Source organism: Stegodyphus dumicola, chromosome 5 (assembly GCF_044657685.1).
Source record: "Stegodyphus dumicola isolate Sdum_Otavi_A_Nest chromosome 5, ASM4465768v1".
Classification (NCBI taxonomy): domain Eukaryota; kingdom Metazoa; phylum Arthropoda; class Arachnida; order Araneae; family Eresidae; genus Stegodyphus; species Stegodyphus dumicola.
Window position 1 is genome coordinate 135,643,769 of NC_140772.1, and position 16,873 is coordinate 135,660,641.

The 16,873-nt window shown below is 34.1% G+C and overlaps 1 protein-coding gene across 1 annotated transcript in view; it reads left to right on the forward strand.

The window, feature by feature from the left end:
* LOC118180848 (hemicentin-2-like) overlaps positions 1 to 16,873 on the forward strand; it is a 954,557-nt gene that overhangs the window by 820,337 nt on the left and 117,347 nt on the right. Inside the window, exon 11 of the mRNA XM_085817090.1 lies at positions 4,488 to 4,616. Within this exon, the coding sequence (XP_085673216.1) occupies positions 4,488 to 4,616 (129 nt within the window). The remainder of the gene's footprint in view (positions 1 to 4,487; positions 4,617 to 16,873) is intronic.

Sequence of the window (16,873 nt, forward strand, 5' to 3'; positions counted from 1 at the left end):
GGTAAACTACTTTACAAAAATCTAATTCTCTCAGTAATTATCCAAATTAATTTGAAGTTAAATCTAAATTTGAAATATAATTTTAAATGCCCGAATTATTTCAATTCGTACCAATAGCTTACTCAAAAATTATGTAAAACCGCAGTGCTTTGCTAGTGCATTCTCATTAGAATTGGTGAATTTAAACCTCGACTTTGCCTTTTCTATATTTTCGCCTCCGGGTGAGCTGTGTAATTGCATCCTAATTGACTTAATTACCGCGAATGGCCTTAGGGCATAAAATTGAACTATCTGGTAAAATTTCTATGTAATTGTATGCCAGTATTGAAAGAAACAATCAATCTGATAAGAAATGGCTGCGACTTGTTTTGAAAGTGAGGTGTTAAAGGTTAACAGAAAGGATATTCTATTTAGCACCAACTGCACTTACTGGCGACTTTATCGCCTGCGCCGGCAAAACGGAAAAGTACCCTCAATAATTGTCTCGTTGTAAATCTTCCTGGAATAACTAAAACTCGATACATCAAAAGCAAAAGAATAATAAAAAAATTCAAAATAAAAATAAAATAAAGCTTCGCGCATCTCGCAGTAATTCTTTAGAGGGTTGGTGCCATGAAATAATGTAAGAGGATAAACTGTACTTCTGAGCTACGTAATGCATAGTGTAAAATTCCTTACTTTTGCGTACAAAATATCAGATTGTTTATTAATGTAGTCAGTCCTCATATAACTAAGAAGGTACGTGGAGTATATTCAAATGTTTTATAGTAAAAAATATTTAAACCATTAACTGTGAATGCAAGCATAAAATAAAGTAGAATAAGTATTCCCAAATATAATTAGCTGTAATATACTTTTTATAAATTACGAAAAAATAACTAAGAGCAATTGTTAAGGAGGATTATTTCACTTCTTATTTTAGCGTATATACATATATCTTATATTTATCTTTTTATTTTAGCATATATATATAATTTTAGCATTTTATCTTATATATATACTAAAATGCTGAAATGCTATATTTTAATACGTTAGACAGACTTCATTTACTTCGGTGGTCAGGAAATTTATGTTAAGAAACTATAGGTGTATATTTTGTTTGAATTCTTTTGTATAAATATATACAAAAAAAAATTATGGATAACTTCCTAAGGGAAATAGGTTCCTGCTATCCTTAAAAATGTTCATGAAGTCAGCCATTCCACTAGTACCTAGCAAAAAAACATCCTATACTATTTTTACTCGCAATCGGTTACAATCGAAGCCTTCCTCCCGATAATCTGTCGCTTTTCAATGGGATGATTCTGCAAAGTCTCAAGAGAAACAGAACATCTTTATCTTCCCTACCATTAAAGGCCATACTTTATTGCACTGAAATGATCAAATAGCAGTTGAAAAGTTTTTGTATTTTTACCTGATTCAGATGTTTATATACCGCTGACTTGGTTCTCAATGACCCTTGTCAGCGATAAATGAATGCAGTCTCTGAAAGCTTCATTTGTTCCAGAAGTTCAGTTTCCATGAATGTAACACTCTCAAATGGGCTTCTAACATGTTCTGTATTTTTATTATTTCTTTAAGGTGTCCCAAAGAAAGACATCATTATGGTCCACTGGTAGTTTAAATTTGTCGCTTTAAATTTCTACTGTCTTTCTTCGCCTACTTACTAGCGCTTTAAATTTCTTATTGAGTTCCTACTTTTTCGACTGGTAAGTCTAACGATATTGTTAACTAGCAATTAAGGTTACCTTGTTACTCCAAACTTGGTTTTTACTCCAAATACAATGTGAAAGAATGGCGTATCATGTCATGTTCTTCATTTGCATTCAACCTCTTTAGTTCTGACATTTGGAATAAATATCTATAAATTGTTCCTGGCAAATGTGTTTATACCGTTTTTCGCTAGAAACAAATATTTCATTAACTCACGAGGAGAGATTCTGTTTGAAATCCTCTGCCATCTGTCAATACTTTCTTTTACATATGTTAGAGGCATTCCACTGGATATGTTTCCAAACATGATTTTCTGAACAATCCTAACATAGAGCTATTTCTAAAACAGAACAGAAAGAAATATTCTCTTTTGGTTTCCTTAGTACAGAAGTTTTACAACAGCGGAGTTTTCACTTCAGTCGGTAAAAATCTCTCATTGCATAGAGATATATGCTTATTCTTCCCTTCAAGTATCTCACTTAAGTATGAAATCATACAGAAATTTTGCTTTGCCATAGAGCTACAGCCATACAATTCTACTTCGCCATTCGTCTTTTAATTCAGTTGCACTAAACACTCTTACATTTTACGGATCTAAGGACTTGTCTGTACCAAACAAAACTTCTGTTGCCAGATCTCCGCAGTCTTGCATTAATTGTTGCAGTATTTGCTTAGATTTCAGTTTTTGAGTTTAATTACATTAAGTATGCCATTAGAGTTTAAGAATACCGAATTCTTCCACTTGTATGCCTGCTGTTGCATAAAATCTGAAATCACTTACAAATAATTCTGTAAGGAATAAGCCCATATCCACTGTCTTGGAGTAAATCCACTGTCTTGATGCCCTGTCTTGGTGTAAATTATTAGCACGCTCAACTCTCAATTAGAAGATCGTTGTTTTGAATTCTTCGAGGCCATATTTGATCTTGCTTTTCCTTCCTCGGAAAAATCTAGTGATTTCTACAATTCGGCAGATGTTTTCATCATACACTTCTAGTATCATCTTATTTATGTTCAACACGGATGACTCTTTTCATACATGGTCAAGCAATTGGTATTTATGCTTTTGCTATGAGCCCGTGTACTTTCTACGCAATCTCTGTAACGTATTCTGAAATATTCGGTTTCAGTTGAAGAGAGCTTCAGTGACATTTATGGGATCATGAGTTTAGATTGCCAGATGAGTATACAATTCAGATAGATCAACGACAGTGTTTAAGAATAAACGTGAACTGTGTTTGAAGGAAGAGGACTTTTATTGCTGTTCCGTTAAACATACTTTGAATAAGCAGGTGCTTCTAATTTTAACATGTTTCAAATTTTGCCCAGTTACGTTTGTAAACCTAATTGCCTCTTACATATGTCTTGAAGGATTTCTAAAATGCATAGATGTGTTTAAATATATGCATGAGACTTAAAAAACTGCTTTCAGAATAACCACATAGTCCACGCAAAATAGGAAAAAACTTTTAAATGTATGTGTCAGGAAAACGTAAAGTTGATGTTAAATTATTTTACCTTTCACTACCATAAAATAGTACAAATCTATTATAAAAATTGCAAATTTTCCAAGATGTTGACATACGAACTTTTTCAGACTTCGTACAGTAACACTGAAGTTAAATAAAAATAAACATAAATCGCATCTGCATAAAATTAACTGTATTGCAAATTGTGTTATTAAAGCCACTTTTCAACTGCAACTCTTAATTTATATAGCAGCGAATCCTAGAGATATTTGCGTAAAACTCCGTATGGCTGTATGTTCATTTCTGACTGAGTAAATAACACGTGATCTTAATTGAGTATTGAAGAAATTCCTCAACGGTTCTTGATTATACTTTTCTATGTAGGTGTAATGTTGAAAATATTACGACCAATCCCAAATGAAGCTCTTTTTAATTTCTCTGGATCTTCTTTTCTGCAACTTGATAAAAGTCATGAAATGTTGAAGAAAACATTAAACATGAATAATGCAGCTTTTAAGATAAAACTATTTCAGCTCTTTATTATGATTATAAATGTAACATTCTATTCCTTAAAATATTTTTCTTTAGTGTAAGGGAGGGGCCAACTACCGCGAAGAAATCGTATTAGTTTGCTTTCATTGCATTAAATCAATGTTATTGCCTCAGCTACTGTTATGAATGCATAACTCATGGCACCTGTAAACAGAAATCCCTCTTTTTTAATATGTGCAAAATGTACTGTTTTTTATATTATAAGAATATGTGAAGGCAGAATCTATGAAAGATACACAATGAATCTCGTACAGTATTGTAAATATATTTTGTCATTATTTCTCTTTGAAATTTTTGCTGCAGCTTATTTTGTCCAAAAATGCAGCACATATTACATGTAGCGATAACTTTGTGTATTATTAGTAAAGTTTCTGTTGAACAGCAGACATTATGCTCGAATTTGGAACTGCGCCCGATTTTGGCACAACTAACTAATTAACTACATAATTCAATAGTCAACTGTGTTAAATTAATTTCAATGATTGAAACTGAAATTATATTATAAAATAATTTGCCACCCTCGTAAGATTTCTTCTCGAATCACATTCAAAATGTTAAAGTTATGGAACATACCGACAGATTAATAATTTTCATCATTTCATTTTTGTATGTATACCTGCAACACAGTAATAATTGTAAAGTAATTACGGCAACAAAATAATGAAAATTAAGCTTTTATCCAAAACAAGATTGCATTCTGAATCGAGTAAATGCTTAAACTTTCAGTTTCTTAATCAGCTATATCTTTTTCAGCTCCATCAGGTTGGGTTCTTCAAGAAGAAAATCTCATAATAGTTGCGGGTGTTGCTGGAGGCCTGGTAATTCTCATGGTACTAATGGTGATTACTGCAGCAGTTGTTGCGGTGAGAAGAAGAATTTCAGGTAAGAAATAGAAAACTGATTTTATAAATTATTTATGCTTGTAGGGAAAACCAAATTAAATTTATGTTTTTTTATAAATCTGCTTTATTAATCTAATTCTCAAATTACCTAACTTAAATCTTTAGGCATATAAAATTTATTTTTTATTTTTTTCTTGTCTCAGACATCACATTCACACAAATGGTATACAAAATGTAAACTGACGAAAATAAAAATCTATAAGATTTGTATAAGAAAATAAAAATTCTTACGAGATAATGGCTCATGTGAGATAATTATATTACATGTTTTTGAAGAACGGTTAACTGAACCTCGGAGAAAATAAGCCAGCAGTCCTCTTAAAATATTAATTTTCTTAGATGCTGCATGATCAACACCACCTGCTTCAGATAAAATGGTAATCATGGAAAGAAGGGGAACATTAATTGAAACTATACGAGTTTTATACTGATGATCCTTGTATCCGTTAACTGAACATATAGTGAACAGTCAGTGAATTTAGTTTATAATGAGCAACTGTGAACTCAATATATCGTGTGCAACGGATTTCTTTAATAAATGTCAGCCGACATAGATATCACTGTTAGTTTTGTGGAATCAGAATGATGTTTTAGAAATATTTTAATTTTCTTAAGTACTGCCTCAGACAAGGTTTACATGCGTAAATTTGAGTAATATAATAAAAGGTGTAGAGAATGCATTTGATACACTTTGGTGTTCTTTACTCTTTGCTAATGCATACTTCGAGTTTCTACCGACGGTAGATCTTAGGGAAGAACACGAGAAAGGAAACAATTACTTATAACCTAAGCTATAATGGCTGCAGTGCCGTTTACTATGACATTCCTTACAGACCGTAAAAGATGATCAGGCAGCAGTGCAACGCGGTTTCATGGGAACTGTATAATCCGTAATAAACTTTTCTCTAAGATCTCATATTATGATACATCCTTTTTACGGTCAATAAAAGGACTTACGATCCGCATTACAAGAATAACACTTTAGCATCAGTAACAATTAACAGACTTTATTTCAGTAATATACTGCAAATGCAGGCTGATGACAAATATTATGTCGAATGACCATCTACATCCCAGTGACTTCATTTGTACATGGGCACTAAGAATACAAACACTATATCAAGACATAAAAATACTACATGAGTATGACGTCTTTATTTGTTCCGCTTGAAAGACATTTATAATATTGTTATGTTAATGCTATTCTTTGGCAATGCATCTATTGTTTGTCTAAAATCTGTGATCAGCGATTTGAAAGAAAAGTACGTATGAAGACCTAATTGTTATTTTAAGACGATGTATACCAAACTTTGTCTGATTGGTGAGGGAAATCTGTCAAAAAATTTGGATAGCATAGATTGTACTTAATCCTGGTTATTTCACGCGTATGTTAGTACTTCTGTAACTTTTATATGAATGTGTATAATCGATGAAAATGAACATTATGGGTGAGCAATGAACTTCCTCAAGAAACATCACAGAACAAAAACGTTGCAGCAAATGACATGGCGACCTTCGTCTTTGTTGTTTTTTTGTTTGGTGAATACGTATAAATACTGTTTTAAAAGCATATTTGAGAAATCAGACTGACAAAATAAAAATATTTCTTCTGACATATCTATACCCCTTACACGATGCTACATTCCTATATTTTAAAATCGTAGTATCGTAAAGGAATTATGCGAACAAACTGAAACTTAACAAAAAATGTAAAGCAGGGTAATATATGCAAACAATTAGAGTTCCAAAGAGGTAACGCATGCATTTGTGTAACAGCTCCCTCTGAACTACCATGTCAGCTATTTAATTAGAGGACTGTAACATTACGTTAAAAATGGTGTATCTTGATACTGCAGCGATAGACGTTTCATGAGGAGGAGTATGTTTCGTTGACTACGAATGGCCCATCGTTAAGGGAGTTACACCATTTTAAAGATGGATAAAGGATTCATATGCGAGAAAATGGATTTTTGCATCTTCAAATCGCCCCTCATACGGGACATACTGCCTCATCGGTGATGCTTGTGGGAAGCAGCGTGCTCATGACTACCGCGTAAGTCGCAAGCCTAGCAGTCGACTGCCACGAAATATTACGTCGGCACAAAATGAATGACAACTCATACACATGACAGCGATGAATCGTGTAGCTTCATCTTGGGCAGTTGGCACAGTGTTAGATCTTTGCTACAAATATGCGTCTTATTACTCAACTTCAAAATTTCTCCAGCGTCTACTGCGCCGGTTATTGTGGGTATACGTTTCTATGCTCAGTATTCTTCTGACAAATTCTCACTAAAACAGTCATTTTTTCATGTTGTTTTAAATGCCCGATTGTCAAAACATTATTTTTCTAGTGAATTCCGCTTCAATATGGTGCACAACCACGGTCGAGTGCGCAGTAGGATACTCCGGAGGGGAACTCCATTTTCAGAAATGCAAAAGCCAGCGTCAAACGGAACCACCATAAAGCCTAATAATCTGCAACTTCACTATGATTTTCTTCTTTTTTTTCTTCTTTTTCTTCAGGAGAAAGTATTTCTTTCTCCTGGTGAGGAGGGACCTTTAGCTACATTCGAAATCGATTGAGTGTTTCATTATCCGTACGCTAAATACAATGTTGTTTTTACGATTTTGATTGCCTGTCTTCTTTATTATTAGAAATATTTAGATTTCATATATTCCTTCAGTCTTTGGCTTACCCATTCACAAGACACACGGAACTCATCCGTGATATTCATCCGCTGCTAAAGCGGATCAGATCTGGGCTTCTATAGAAGAAATATTATTTATCAGATGCATATTCAAAATATATTTGTTTCAATAACATGGAGATTGCCGCCTAGTAGGTGTAGTATTTATGGACGCTGACTCAGTACGGCTCGGGTTCGAATACCGGAGAAGGCTTGTATGACGATAAATATGCCTGTGAGATATGGCATAATATCAAAATATACCGCGAGTTGAAATTCCTCTGGAGGGATTTGGTGGTATGGGAGAGGGATGGTAGATTGGATTTTCAAAACCTAATCTACATAGCGATTTTGTTGCAGGTTCTGAAATACTAAATTAATATTTAAATCAAAGGCAATGAGGTATCATCAATAAGATCGTGAAATAATCTGTTATGGTTACATTTATTCATACTTATTAGGATCTCAGTATAAACTTCCTTTAAGGATGAAATTACTTTCTTACAAGCTTAAATAAATGTGCACAGTTCATTAATATTATAAACAACTATTTTTCACTTACTGAAAGAAGACTTCTTAGACCATTAAGTTTTAGTTTCGTTAAATCAATATCCTAATGCGTGCTGCCGATTTGGTATCCAAAGGTAATTTATGTCATTAAATGGAGCGAGTTTGTCCTGTGGTAAAAAAGAGCCAGACAAACACATGTGAGTAAGTGACTTAATTAAATATATAAATGAATGAGCATTCGTGTTAATGTAAATCTTATGAGACGGCTTTAATTAATTGATGACAACAAACTTGTTACTGCTATCCTGCCTCCGCATGTATATTATTTAAGCAAGCATTATCTTTCCAAGTGTCTATCTTTTATCCCTTAGTGAATATTTATTTTATATTTGTATCTTGGTTCTTTTCATAAAATTTATGTTCTTGTTGTTTTTGAAATTTATTAACAGTTAATGCAAATCTTACAGTGTTCGACACATTTCGTGTATGATAGATTAACAGCTTTAGTCTCACTTCTTATTTAAAATAACTCATTTAAATTAAAGTTCCACACAATATATATTTAAACTTAATAAAATACGTTGGTTCTTAAACTAAAAAGTAAAATGACTTATAAAATATTACTGAACTATCATCTTTTCCTACCTTTTTATATTCCTCAATGTATGTTGCTAATAAGGTAAAGAACTGAACTCTTTTTAGATTTATTATTTTTTAATTCTTCATTCTCCTCTTTCATTTTACAATATTTTTGTATATTTATACACATTAAATTGTCATATAAATAACTTTCTTAACACGGTACTAAAATATCTATAAATAAATATTATATATGTATAATTACCGTCTAATGAGTAACAACGAAAATGCAAATGTTTAAACATCTCTTTTAAATTCATTTGATTTTCGAAATTGTTATTTTAAAAAATTTATATTGCTAAAACTGTACTTTTACATACGACATAAACAGTAGTCAGTTTTTTGTAGAAGAGTTACACCCAGATTTTATCGTCTTAATAACTTCTTCTTCGATCCGCCCTCGAGCGGTAAAGTGACTGAACACTGGTAGTTCGGTCTGCGGTTTGAAGTTTGGCGGACGATCTGGCTGCATGGGCATTTTAATGGTTTTTCCCTTTTGTAATTTATATACCAGCCAGTTTCTCTTCACAAGGCCCTCCACGAAGGCATTCTTTTCCTTAAGCAGATAGCGCTCGAGGGCTTTGCCGTAATCATTGAGCAAGCCTCCTTTAAACCATTAAGATTTTTCATATAGTCAGCGGCATAGCTACAGAAAAGTGGAAGTAACGGTAGGACGAAGTTTAAAAAATTTGGAATACCTAGAAAGTAATCTCGATTAAGGATCTAAGGATGTAAAACTCGGTTACATTCCGGTGCAAAAATTTTTCATTTTGTTCTGAAAATTTCTTTCAGTACAAAATTACAAAACTTTTCATTAAGAAAATTTCACGTCTTCAGCTATTAAAAGTTCTTAATTTTCTGTCCTCGTTCCGGAAGGAAAACGTAGATGAAAGGTTGAAAACTACTGTCTTTCTTAGCTTCATATTCGAAAATTTCGGGACAACACCTACGATCTACACCTCGGATGATATTCTACTTAGCTGCGCCACTAACCATAAGTAAGAAAAATATTTGAGTGTCCATTGAATTTTTATTTATTACTATAATATAAAAAACCTAATAGTCAAAAAGTCGAATTAAAATTAAATTACTTCTTAATGAGAAGTGTGTTGCTTTTTTATTTTTTTTTTGTTAGTTTATAATATAGCGCCGAAATAAAAGAGGATAACTATATTCTTAAATCTGGTTCTACATCCAATCGTTATCTGTTCTTCATTTTCGAGAAAACAAGTGTTAAAAGACTTGTTTCTTATTTCCGATTTGTAACCAAAGTCATCAGAAATTTGGTACGTAGCTGTTAGCGCAACCACCTAAGCGTAATTTGGCGATTTTTTACAAAAGGAAAAGGTGCTTCGGTAAGCCTTTGTATTACAATTTATAACGGATATGGTTACCTAAAGACTGTTATGATCATGGTTGTAGAATTTGGTGATTTCTACTAAGGTGGTTGCAATAATACGTTAATACCAGCAATAGTATAAATTTTTCTGCTAAAATTTGATAACACTCATCAACGGCAACCACCAACCAAAATTTTATCAATAGCATTCTGTTAAATATGTTTTTGTATCACACGATTGTTTTCGTAAGTTCAGTATCTAAATCCAGCAATTCTGTCTCAGATTCTGCATTTGCAGTAAAAGCTTTCTTTGTCCATGTTTTATTGTTGTAGACTAAAGGTTCCGGAAGATTCGTCTGTAGTTCTAGAAGCCGTATTTTGACAATAGCCGAAATTTCATCCGGTTGGGAGGCCCACCAGCGGCCGAGCGGTAAAGTCGCTGAACACTTGTAGTTCGGTCCGAGGTTCGAATCCCGCGAACGGGCTGGTTGCATGGGCGTTTGCGTGGTTTTCCCCATGTGTAACGTGTATACGAGCCAGTTTCCCTTAGAAAGTCCTCCACGAAGGCATCCCTCCCCTTAGGCAGATAGCCGTAATGTGTTTTGCCATAATTAAATAAACCAAACCATCCGGTTGGGAATTCATTCCATACCTTTTTTTTTTTGTTTTTGTTTTTTGTAAACCTGACGTCATTTTAAATGTTTTGTAATCCTGTGCTTCCACGCGACTGGACCTTTCTTTATTGTACTTCCACCACTTCTTGCACTTAAATTATAATTACGATGGCACTCATAATGATATATTTAAATTATGCAAAAGAATTAGAATTTTCACGATAATATGCAAGCTGGATTAACCAAAGAATATCATGAAAACAATCTTTGAATTTATATACTACATTTAAAGCCTCTAGAGGATATTGGTCGAAGAACGTCATCGATCGCTTTCTTAAGACTTCTTGAAATATCCATTTTGTGAATCATTATACTTCGCTATGGGAAATAAGAAGGTCATTATCGCTGCCCATTTCTTTGCGCAACGAAAAAAAAAATCAATAAATGAAGTTTTACAAAGTAAGTAATTGCTACACGCACTTGCATAGTTGCTGTCAATGATATTTTTGGGGGTCGAATGGTACGATGCATCCACACACAGCCGAGTGCAACGGTGTTTTAACTTTTGAAAAATTTTACTATGTATGCAAAATAACATAGCATGGACTCCATGCTATTCAGTTTATCATACTTCTTCTATTCAGGGAGGGCTGTTTGGTTACTGTAGTAAACAATTAATAAGACACATTCCGATGATTTCAGACATCACGTGACTTGTGTATAGCTAATGTAAACAAATAAAGTCATTCTTTCTCTTCTTCTCTTACGAATATATCCTATTAAAAGTTTCTTTAGGTGTTCTTATAAGAAAGAGCTTATGGCTGTTATTCGTGTTTTAGAGAAGAGATAAAGTTCGCCTGTTGTATTGTCAAAATAGTATCGCAAATAACTGATTAGCTTGTATAGTCTTATGTATGTATTTTCATAGATTCGCAAGAAAAAAACCTGGAGGCTTATTAACGATCTACTACAGTTCTTCGATATTATCTTCACGGTTCAGTTTCTAAGACTCACTAGCTACCGGACGGTAAAGTGGTTAAACACTGGTATTTCAATCTGCGGCTGGAATCCCGGCGAACGTGTTTGGCAGCATGGGCGCTTTCGTGTTTTTTCCCATGTGTAACGTGTATATGGGCCCGTTTCCCTTAGAAAGTCCTTCACTAAAGCATCCGTACTCTTCGCTGAGATAGGACTTGACCGCTTTAACATAATCGAGTAAACCAAACCAAATCTACTTGAATAGCTTCAATAATTCCATCATTAATAGCGTGAGTAATATTTATAATAATTTGATAGCGACAGTATATTTAATTAGTTGTTTTGTTTTTTTCACAAAATCGAGGCATACCTGTTGGTGAAAACTTTTTTAATTTCTCACTAAGCTATTAAGTTTTAGTAATCAATTTTAATATTTCTTAAGAAACCACGACAAAGTTTTCTGACTGAGCGCGACGGACCGGACAGGCATTAGCTGGGGATTCCTATATTTACGGCTAACTATTTTAGTTCTTAAAAGCAAGTGTAATTCGAGATATTGTAGTTCTAATGCATCGCTATAAACTTAGCATGCAATAACGCACCTGAATATTATATAAAAGTTACTTTTACATTCTACAAATTATAGCAATTTGACTTTTGCTCCTTTATCCATCATGCGCTTACCAAAGTAGAACTTTTAATTTCTTTTAACAAATTTTTCTTTGACTTCAGGAATCAGTTATCTTGTTCGACACAAAGTTCTTGACATGCTTCAGTACTTTCCCTGGCCTTCTAAATTTAATTATTTTTATATTTTTGCTTAAAATGGAAAGTCTGCAATTCTTCGCTTCACAATTAGAAGCTTTAGAATACTTTACATTTACTTGCAAACCTAAGTTGCATATAATGCGAGAGAAAGAGTTTACGTTATATGTATTAAAATTTTTTATAAAAACTGTAATATACTGGAAAAAGTTCACTAAAGAAATAATTGTAAAAGGCGTAAACTCGTTTGAAAATTTTCGAAACTCAACACCAGTATTAGTTTTTAAACGATTAGAGATAGGTAATATTTGACATAATTTTATTAGTTTAAAAATTAAATATTTTGAAATATTATGAGAAGTACTATATGGGAATGTGGAGATACTAAGGGAAAACTGCAACAAGGAAAATGCAGCCCATGAACTCGCTTAACCCATTAACCGCCAAAACTACAAGGAATGTTTCTTTTCTCATGAAAATAATAACAAATATTAAATTAAGCATTTGTAACATAAATTTACATTGAAAATAAAAAAAATGCTCTTACTTGTGGAAAAAGCGAGTGTTGCGTTCGCGCAACATCAGCGGAATAAGACTACGGATGTTTAAGTGAGTAGGATTGTACTCGTGTGACGTTTCTTTTGAGAGGAGCGCAGGATTACTTTTTAACTGTACAACGTTTTATAAATCTACAAATCACTTTACTTGTAATTAATTTAATATTAAAATATACATTGTATTTCTTTTACAAATGCAGATTATTTCATTTGAAAGATTCAAGCATGAAAAGCTTGATTACGATCATGATACGAGGGCCATCCAGGAAGTAGATTACGTTTCCGTCTGTGTCCGCTAGGGGCGGGGCTAGCGCGGCCATCTTGGGGTCAGAGCGTTGCGCAGCTCAGTCTGCATCTAGCCGTGCTAGTGAGAGGTTCGTGCTGTGCTCCGTTCAGATACTGTGACGGTTTGAAATGTCTGCGTTAATTGAAAATCCCGCGAGCTGCGAGGTTCGCTCAGTAATAAGGTTTCTGACTGCAAAAAACTGTAAACCGATAGAAATCTATCGGCAGCTTCGTGAAGTGTATGGGGACAACATTATCACTGAAGGTGGAGTGCGTCAGTGGGTCATAAGATTTCAAAATGGCCGAACTAATGTTCACGACGAAGATCGAAGTGGGAGACCCAGCATAGTGACCGCCGAACTTCTCGAAAAAGTCGATGCTAAAGTCCGTGAAAATCGAAATTTCACAATAACGGAACTTTCTTTGAGTTTTCCACAAATTTCGCGAAGTTTGTTGCACGAAATCATCAGCGAAAAGCTTGGTTACCACAAGTTTTGTGCAAGATGCATTCCAAAAATCTTGACAGAGGACCACAAAAATCAGCGAATGGCTGCAGCGTTGAACTTTTTGGACGCTTACCATAAGGATGGTGACTCTTTACTCGATCGCATCGTTATGGAAACATGGGTGAAACATGTGAACTGTGAAACGAAATTGCAATCAATGCAGTGGGGGCACACAAGTTCTCCCCAAAAACCCAAGAAATGCATGCAAACAATGTCGGCAAGGAAGATGATGGCGACTGTTTTTTGGGACAGAAAAGGTGTAATTTTGGTGGACTTCCTGGAAAGAGGCACTACAATAAACTCTCAAAGGTATTGCCAAGCTCTCCAAAAACTCAGAAGAGCAATTCAAAACAAGCGCAGAGGAATGTTGAGCTCTAAGATCTTGTTGATTCACGACAACGCCCGGCCCCACACGGCAAATGTCACTCGTAAAGTTCTTGAATCTTTTAAGTGGGAGTTGTTTCCTCATCCGCCGTACAGTCCCGACCTGGCACCGAGCGACTTCCACCTATTCCCAGCAATGAAGAAGTGGCTGGCTATGCAGCGTTTTGATGACGACGCACAGCTGCAAGAAGAGGTAACGAAGTGGTTGAAGGCGCAGGCGGCCGAATTTTTCGACGAAGGAATTTCCAAGCTCGTACATCGCTACGATAAATGCCTTAATTTGTATGGTGACTATGTAGAAAAGTAGTATTTGAGTGTGGCTTTCATCTGTATATAATAAAATTTGTTTCCTATACTTTGTTTATTTTTTTATTCCAAAACGTAATCTACTTTCTGGATAGCCCTCGTATAAAGCTACATTACATACTTTGCACCTATAAACAGTTTGGCTATGATACTCTTTACAACAAAGTCTTTTGTTATCAACGGACTTTACGATAAAATGTGTACCATCTCCATGCAGTGGTTTTTTAATGCTGAATTTACTAGGTCTTCCTGTTGCTGATATATTCTGGCTAATTCTACACACTCAATAGGAGTTTACAAAAGAAATTATGCATTCTCGCGTCTGAAATCTAAAACAGACTTTATATTTCCAGTAGTAAAAAGTGGTGATATTAAGTAAGTTTAGATACGGTCTCACCTCATATAATTTATCAGTATTGTCAATTTGACTATTGTCAAATGCAAATTCTGCTCCATATTCTCGTACTGCAAACGTGATATTAATTCTCATACAACGGGAACAGGAATGTCCTTATCAAAAGACCAATACATTTTTTCTTGAGGTAAAGAATGATATCCTGTAAGCAATAATATTCCAATAAATTTTCTCATATAGGCTTCAGATGCAATAAATTCTGAACATTTTTTTTCCTGAGCGTATATATTTGTCTGTTCAACTAGAAGAGAGTAAATGTCTAAACCAAAAAGAAAATCGAAAATATGTGCACTAGTTTTACCTTGTGTTTCGTCTTTTATAATTTCTCTTCTATCTCTTTCTTCGTGTTCTTCTTGAGACATAACTAACAGTTCCTTTTTTATCCACTTCAAGATTTCAGTCTTTTGCTTTTTAAACTTTTTAGTATGACTATAACTGCTTTTAGAAGGCTGAAACTTACTTTTTACGTGAATTTCAACTTCCCCAGCAGTATCATTTGGTAAAATATCATTATCATTATTTAAAACATTGCCATTCCTTTCTTTTTCGTCAGTAGCCTCTGCAATTTCTGGGGGAACAACAACAATATCAGTTTCATTCTGATCATTATTAACATTATCATCATCTGTTTCTTCATCAAAAAATCTTTGAAGGGCTTTTTCTAATGTAAGATACCTAGTTCTATTTATTTTTAGAAAACCAGAACATGAACCAGAACATCGAAAGGAATGACTGAAAAAGGAGATTGACTACCCGTTTCCTGCTGACGTTGCGTCAACGCAACACCTGTTTTCCCTTTCTTCGCAACACAAATATAAACATCTGACTGATTTAATGTTCTGATAAACGGTGACCTTGACTAAAAATAGATCACTCATTAGGACGGCGATTCTTTCGTTAAATATTTTCAGCAAAAATACCCGGTCGAAAATTTTGCTTAAAGTATGAGATTAATTATTATAAACAAAATGATTAATGAAGGCAAATATTTTTTACAGAAATAAACTTCATAATATTACCTACACAAAATCATCTGCTGCTATAAAATATCTTAGGTAGTTATATTTATATACGCATTTAGTTTGACCATTGCTTCAACGCAACACCAGCGGCTAATGGCTTAATGCAGGAATGATAAACTTCAGTTTGAGGAAAAGCTTAATACGAAACTCAATAAAAAGATGCACGCCTGTAACAGAAAGCACTAGAGCTTTTATTTCTTTTTTTAAGAAATACCTATCCTCAAGGCCTATATACGACTTAATTTGGCCCAACCAAATGCTTTGTGTGAATTGCCTCAACACCGTTCACATTCTTGTTTGATCAAATTACACTATCATCATCCCTTTTATCGCTACAAATTATAAGAAGGAACTTGGAATCATCACAGCCATTTAGTAAATGATCCTTCCTGTAAATATACCAGGTTACATTATTCTTTGAAATACTCGGTTGTAATACAAATGAAGCATCGCTTCCCAAGCAAATCACACTAAAAATATTTTGTAACTTCCAAGGGTTGTACTGGTGGTTATACTACAAAAAGATAAATAACAATCAAGACGGAGTTATTGATATCTGTTGTAGGTAGATATGAACGTAATGGTAATATGCATGTCACTAGGACTTCCGCCCAACATATACAGTTTGCAGCTAATGAAACAAACTCATGGAGTTAAAATCCCCGTTGGGTGTACTTCTTCCCGACATTTGTATAAGAAGTTGGGGGAGGGAAAAGTAGAGAATTTTCCCTTCAGGAGGAAGTATTTTCCCCTTTTCACTGTAGTCATTTGATGTTAGAAGAAATAAATGGACCACGATGCCTGAATCGTAATGACTGTTATCATTGCTTCCCATTTGCGCGATGATTTCGGAGACAAATAATGAAGAACTCTTGTTGATAGACTCCTTCGCTTCCGCGATTCAATCATTTGAAGCGATGCAAAGCGGAATCCGTTTGCTTCCGTTTTTCCGGGGCTAGCAACAAACGCTGGTAGAGTATTTTCAGGTACTTCTAAAGAAGGGAAAGTGAAATACAAATTGTGGTGGATGAAAACGTTTTAGTATTTAATGTTATGATTCTATAAAGTTTTGAGATGATGCATAATTTTTAAGCGAAAATCTATGAAAAGCATGAAATCCTATCACGCCAAATACATGTATGCATATAACTTTTTTTCCTTAAAATATTTAGATAAAATTCTTTGTCGGTTATAAACCTTCCATTTATGAATTAATGTTGTTAAAAA